The 7346-nt window shown below is 60.0% G+C and overlaps 1 protein-coding gene across 1 annotated transcript; it reads left to right on the forward strand.

Moving 5' to 3' along the window:
- Positions 1–1767: 1767 nt before the first annotated feature.
- On the forward strand, positions 1768–7346 carry LOC306816731 (class I histocompatibility antigen, F10 alpha chain-like; the record flags this gene model as incomplete). The annotated part of the gene is made up of 5 exons (XM_079333167.1): positions 1768–1866; positions 5384–5647; positions 5977–6249; positions 6764–7036; positions 7129–7346. Exons 1-5 carry the CDS (start codon positions 1800–1802, stop codon positions 7344–7346), a joined length of 1095 nt encoding a protein of 364 aa, XP_079189293.1. The 5' UTR covers positions 1768–1799.

The raw sequence follows: 7346 nt of genomic DNA on the forward strand, positions 1-7346 counted from the left end.
GGAAGCCCTCGTCAAGGTAGTGTTGAACTGCATAAGCAGTGGGGCATTGATTGCAAAGCGAAAGACTTTGATTGTGCAGTCACACGACTGTTGCAATTGGGTGCCATTGATCATCCGGTAGAAATCCTTCACCCTGAGTGCTGGAAAAATGTACTAAAATGCTCGCGGACGATGTTATGTGTTCGGGCTCTAGCAAGTGTCTCATATCATGGGGGAAGGTGATGCAAGCTTCTGAACCCGTTGCCCCCCCAAGAGGCAACCAACTTTGTGGCCCAGCCCTTGACCCCCAGCAAGTGTTGCCCCAGCCGATGACCCCGCAAGAATCAACTACATCCGTGGCACAGCAAGGCAACAAGGGGAACGAAACCCTTGGCTGGCCCTGGCAGTGGAATGCAGTCACCCCCCAATAGTATGGGGAATTTGCTGACAGTATATCTACAACTCCACAATAGGCCCTGGAGAAACAACCGTCCTCATTTAAGTGACATGGGCCCAGTGCAAAGAGCATTGCCTGTCAGCTCTGCCATTTGCAACCCCTTATGTGAACATGAGTCCCCTCACCAAAATTACTATAGCTGTTATCTGATTCATTTGGTGAGTTGGTCAGGTGAGGCACTGATGTATTTTTAACTTCCTCTGGAACACAGCCACATGGATCCAGAGTTATCACACTATAACTGTGTTTTTGGGGTTACTTCAGTAATGGTACTTACTGTGAGCAAGTGAGGGCAGGGGAAATCTTCTCCCAACCCATCACCCAGTTTTTTCAGTCCACCCCACCAGTTTTCAAGGAGTTCAGATCTGCTTTAAATGCTAATGATATCATACAGTGGCTGGTGCTGCTGATAGGCCTGTTGTGTTTAGCATTCACCAGCACCCCTTGAACCCTCATTTTCGGGCAGCGGAAGGCCCTTGAGCCCCGAATTCTGGGAAGGAAATTCCCCCTTAACACACATTCCCCAGCACGGGAATCCCTGAAGCCCCCTTTTTGGGCACGGGGACTCCCCCATACTCCCTTCCCCAGCACCGGGACCCCCCTGCACCCCCTAATCCGGGGCTGGGATCCCCCGGCACCCCCGTCACTGCTCTGGGACCCCCCTGCACCCCCATTCCCGGCCATCCCCACACCCCAGTCCCGCCCTTTCCCTCGGCTTTTGAACCCCCAGATCTCCCAAATTTCTGCATCCCCCGAGTTCTCCATTGCCGGCGCTTCCTGGGTGGGGGTCCCAGGGGGTCTCAGCGGAGATCCAGTGGGATCCAGATGAATTCCCTGGGATTCCCCTTTACTCCCGTCTCGCTTTCGCGTCTCCCAAACCGCGTCCGCCGGCCTCTCCCAGCCCCAGCCCCTTTTTCCCGTGGCCCAGGGACCCCCTGGACCCCCGTTCCTGCCGCTCCCAGATCCCACTTTTCTCAACACCGGGGACCCCTGGAGACCCTTTCCTGGGCACAGGGACCCACTGGATCCCCCGTCCCGCCTCTCCCAGTCTCTTCCTTGAACCCTGCACCCTTGCCGGCTCCCTGAGAGTCCCAGGTGTTTCTCAGAGGGCTCCAGGGGGTCGCAGCGGGGATTCAGAGGAATTCTCTGGAAACCCCCTTTTCCCCTCCCCCACCGCGCTGCCTCGGTCACTTTCGCTTCCGCGTCCCAACCCGAGAGACCGGGATCTACCCAGCTACCCGTGACGTCACGGACACTTTGAGTTTCCATTGGCGGGCAGGAAATAGCGGCGCCAATGGCGGGGCCGGAGGCGGCGCTGGGGGCGGGGCCAGTTCTGGGAGCGGGATCGCAGCGGAGCAGCGCGATGGCTCCAGCGCTGGGGCTGGGGCTGCTCTTGGGGCTCCTGGGGGACCCGGGGGGCGCGACGAAAGGTGAGTGGGACCCCCGAAACCGGGACCCCCCTGAACTTCCATTTCCGGACACTGGGAATCCTCTAACCCTACATTCGCGGGCAGGGAAACTCCTGAGATCTCTATTTTGGGTCCTGTGACCACCCTCGATCCCCTTCCCCAGCACCGTCTCCCCTGTACCCCCTTATCTGGCACGGAGACCCCCCTGAACCCCCATTTTCTGCTCACCAGCACCACTTGAACCCCCATTTTCAGGCAGTAGAACGCCCTTGAGCCCCGAATTCCGGGAAGGAAACTCCCCCTTAACACACATTCCCCAGCACGGGAACCCCTGAACCCCCATTTTTGGGCACGGGGACTCCCCCGTATTCCCTTCCCCAGCACCGGGACCCCCCTGCACCCCCTAATCCGGGGCTGGGATCCCCCCGCAGCCCCGTCAGTGCTCTGGGACCCCCCTGCACCCCCATTCCCGGCCATCCCCACACCCCAGTTCCGCCCTTTCCCTCGGCTCTTGAACCCCCAGATCTCCCAAATTTCTGCATCCCCCGAGTTCTCCATTGCCGGCGCTTCCTGGCAGGGGGTCCCGGGGGTCTCAGCGGAGATCCAGTGGGATCCGGATGAATTCCCTGGGATTCCCCTTTACTCCCGTCTCGCTTTCGCGTCTCCCAAACCGCGTCCCCGGGATCCGCCCGCCTCTCCCAGCCCCAGCCCCCCTTTCCCGTGGCCCAGGGACCCCCTGGACCCCCGTTCCTGCCGCTCCCAGCTCCCACTTTTCTCAACACTGGGGACCCCTGGAGACCCTTTTCTGAGCACAGGGACCCCCTGGATCCCCCATCCCGCCTCTCCCGGTCCCTTCCTTGAACCTTGCGCCCTTCCCGGCTCTCCTAGTTTCGCTTTCTGACCCTTGGACGCCGCCGGACCCCCCAATCTCTGAGTCCCCCCCCAGTTCTCCACTCCCTGCTCGTCCTGCGGGGGGATCCTGGGTGGTTCAGGGGGGATTCAGGGGAATTCCCAGGGTTTCCTCTGTCCCCTCCCCCTCCTCGCCCTCCCCGGTCACTTTCGCGTCTCCCAAGCTGCGGCTTCGGGATCGGCCCCGGGACCGGCACCGGGACCCCCTGAACCCCCGTTCATGGGCACGGGGACCCCCCTGCACTTCCATTTCCGGTCGAGCCCCCCTTTCTGGGCACAGAGACCCCCTTGAACGTTCATTTCGGGGAATCGGGACCCCCCTGTTCCCCCTTCCTCAGTTCTGAAAACCCCATCACCCCCTTATCTGGAACCTGGAACCCCCTGAACCCCCATTTCTGGCCACCGGGACCCCCCTGAACCTCAATTTTCAGACACCGGGACCCCTTGAACTCCATCACCTGCAAAGAGACCCCCCCTGAACCCCATTTCCTGCGCACCCGGACCCCCTTATCCAGCCCCAGTGCCCCCCTGTACCCCATTTCCCGGCCCTCCCCCTCTCGGGGACCCAGGCCCCCATTTTCCTTGACCTCGGGACCTCCTGAAACCCGATTACTGTGCATGGGGACTCCCCCCGCACCCCCTAATTCGGCATGGGGACCCCCTGCACCCCCTTCTCGGGCATCCCGCCCTTTCCAGCCCCAGACCCGCCCTTTTCCTTCCCTTTGCACCCCCAGATCTCCCAAATTTCCGTGTCCCCCCAGTTCTCCAGTCCCGGCGCTTTCTTCAGGGCGGTCCCAGGGGGTCCCAGGTGTTTCTCAGAGGGCTCCAGGGGGGTCGCAGCGGGGATCCAGAGGAATTCTCTGGAATTTCCCCATCTCCCCTCCCCCACCGCGCTGCCTCGGTCACTTTCGCTTCCGCGTCCCAACCCGAGAGACCGGGATCTACCCAGCTACCCGTGACGTCACGGACACTTTGAGTTTCCATTGGCGGGCAGGAAATAGCGGCGCCAATGGCGGGGCCGGAGGCGGCGCTGGGGGCGGGGCCAGTTCTGGGAGCGGGATCGCAGCGGAGCAGCGCGATGGCTCCAGCGCTGGGGCTGGGGCTGCTTTGGGGCTCCTGGGGGACCCGGGGGGCGCGACGAAAGGTGAGTGGGACCCCCGAAACCGGGACCCCCTGAACTTCCATTTTCGGGCACCAGGAATTCCCTAACCCTCCATCTGCGGGCACGGAAACCCCCGAGATCTCCATTTTGGGTCCTGTGATCCCCCCTCAATCCCCTTCCCCAGCACCGGCCCCCCTGTACCCCCTTATGTGGCAAGGAGACCCTCCTGAACCCCCATTTTCTGCTCACCAGCACCTCCTGAACGTCCATTTCTGGCCACTGGGAATCCTTTAAATCTTGATTCCCGGGCACGGAGAAACCATTGAATCGTCATTTTCGGTCTTGTTACCTCTCCATCGCCTTTCCCAGCAGAAAACCCTCCGTGAACCCCCATTTCTGTGCACCGGGACCCCCCTGAACCGCCATTCCTGCGCACGGGGACCCCCTTGAACCCTCTCATCTGGCACTGGGAGCCCCCCTGAAACGCCATTCCCGGCACTGGGGCACTCCCGAATCTCAATTTCCAGAACATTTCCAGACCCCCCCTGCACCCCCTTTTCGGGCATCCCGCTTTTCCCAGACCCGACTCCCGCCCTTTTCCTTGACCTTTGGACCCCCCGAACCTCCCAACTTTCCGTGTCCCCCCCATTTTCCACTCCCGGCGCTTCCCGAAACGGGGTCCCAGAGGGTCCCAGGGGTCTCAGGGGGTCTCAGCGGGGATCCAACGGGATCCAGATGAACTGCCTGGAATTCCCCCTTTCCCCCGTCCCCTCCCCCACCGCACTCCCTCGGTCTCTTTCCCGTCTCCCAGACTGCGCCTCCGGGATCCGTTCGCCTCTCCCAGTCCCATCCCCCCCTTTCTCTCAACTTCGGGGACCCCTGGAGCCCCTTTCCTGGGCACAGGGACCCCCTGGATCCCCCATCCCGCCTCTCCCAGTCCCTCCTTTGTACCTTGGACTCTTCCCGGCTCTCCCCGTTCCGATTCCTGTCCCCTCAAATCTCTTCATCACCCCAGATCTCCACTCCCTGCTCGTCCTGCGGGGGGTCTGGGAGCATCCCTGGGGTATCGTGGAGGGTCCCAGGGGGGATTCTGGGCTCTGAGACCCCCCTGAATTTCCAGTCCCACTGGAAAGGAAGGCACCTCCCTGCACTCCCTTATCCACTCCCAATCCCCCCCTGCACCCCCTTTCCCATCCATCCCGCCTTTCCCAGCTCCAGACCCACATTTTCCTTGACTCTGAGACCCTCTGGACCTCCATTCCTGCATTTCTCAGCCTTCAACCTCCCTTTCCCTCTGCATCAAGGACCCCCCGATCCCCCCATTCCAGCCATCCCGGGTCTCCCCACATTGTGACCCCTCTTTCCTTGGCACTGGGGACCCTTGGATCCCCTTCCCTTGACACTGGGAGTCCCCTGAGCCCCCATTCCTGGACACTGGGACCCCATGCACCCCCTTTCCAGCTCTCCCAGTTCCCCTTTCATTGCTCCGTGACCCCTCAGCCCCCCCAAATCTCTGTGTCCCCCCAGTTCTCCATTCTCTGCGCTATCTGGATGTGGCAGTGTCAGAGCCCAGCCCGGGGATCCCCCAGTTCATGGCCATTGGGTACCTGGATGGGATCCCCTTCACACGCTACGACAGCGAGCGGGGCCGGATGGAGCCGCTGACACAGTGGATGAAGGACGGAGCAGAGCCGGAATATTGGGATGAGCAGACCCAGATCAACGTGGGGAACCAGGACTTGTATGCCAGGAACCTGGGTAACCTGCGGAACCGGTACAACCAGAGCAGGGGTGAGTGGGGGGAACTGTGGGACTGGGATGTGGGTGGATGGGTTGGGATGGGATCCATGGGGATGGGATGAGATCTATGGGGCTGGGATGGGATCCATGGGGATGAGATGGGATCTGTGAGGCTGGAGTCGGGATCTATAGTGCTTGAATGGGATTTATAGGGCTTGGATATGAATTCACAGGGTGGCAAGTGGCTGAGATGGTGATCCATTAGGCTGGTATGGGATATCTTGTGCTGCATGTGTTGGGATGGGATCCATGGGACTGGGATGGGGATCTGTGGGGCTGGGACCCAATTCCATGGGTCTCTGTGGGTACAATCCCCCCAGGTCTCCACACATTGTTGCGAGTTTACAGCTGTGACCTCCTGTCCGATGCGAGTGTCCATGGATCCGAGTGGTACAGCTATGACAGAAGGGATTTCCTCTCCTTTGACCTGGAATCCAGGAGATTCGTGGCAGCCGACAGCGCTGCTGAGGTCACCAGGAGGCTCTGGGAAGATGAGAACGAGTCTGAGAGGAAGACAAATTACCTGGGGCATGAATGCCCAGAATGGATCCAGAGATATGTCAAATATGGGCAGAAGGAGCTGGACCGCAAAGGTGGGAGCAGAATTCCTGTGGGAGTGTGGGGTTTGGGAATGGAGGACTTGGGAACAGGGTGAATCCTGTGGCAATTCCATGGGCAGATCTCACCCCCATCCCATTCCCATGGAATTCCATGAGCAGATCTCACCCCCATCCTATTCCAATGTAAATTCCATGGGCAGGGCTCTTCCCCATCCCATTCCCATGAAATTCTATGGGCAGATATCACCCCCATCCCATTCCAGTGGGAATTCCATGGGCAGATCTCATCCCCATCCCATCGCAGTGGGAATTCCATGGGCAGATCTCACCCCCATCCCATTCCCATGAAATTCCATGGGCAGATCTCACCCCCATCCCATTCCCATGGAATTCCATGGGCAGATCTCACCCCCATCCCATTCCTGTGCATATTCCATGAACAAATCTCACCCCCATCTCACTCCAGTGGGAATTGCATAGGCAGATCTCACCCCCATCCCATTCCTATGGAATTCCATGGATGTCTCTCACTGTTATCCCATTCCAGAGCCCCCTGATGTCCATGTGTTAGGAAAAGAGGAACACGGGATGCTGATCTTGTCCTGCCACGCGTACGGATTCTACCCCAAGGCCATCGCGGTCAACTGGATGAAGGGGGATGAAATCCGGGATCAGGAGACGGAGTGGGGCGGGGTCGTTCCCAACAGCGACGGCACCTTCCACACCTGGGCCAGGATCGAGGCGCGGCCGGAGGAGCGGGAGCAGTACCGGTGCCGGGTGGAGCATCCCGGAATGTCGGAGCCCGGGATCTTCGCTTGGGGTGAGGCTGGGAATGTGGAATGTGGGAATTGGGGAGTTGGAATTCCCAGATGGGGATTCCTCTCCCCCTCCTCACCATCCCACAATTCCCAGAGCCAACATCTGTTGGGAATCTCACCGTGGTGGTCGCTGTGTCCGTTGTTGCCATCATCATCCTCATTGTCCTCGTTGGATTCGTCGTCTGGAAACGCCAATCCGGTAAGACACGGGATGGGGGTCAGGAAGGGGCACAGATCCACCCAGCACCGTTCTGGGAATCCTGTGCCACCAACGCTGATCCCACTGTTTTTCCACAGGGAAGAGGGACATGA

The sequence above is a fragment of the Erithacus rubecula genome (genome assembly GCF_903797595.1).
Source record: "Erithacus rubecula genome assembly, contig: scaffold_851_arrow_ctg1, whole genome shotgun sequence".
NCBI lineage: Eukaryota > Metazoa > Chordata > Aves > Passeriformes > Muscicapidae > Erithacus > Erithacus rubecula.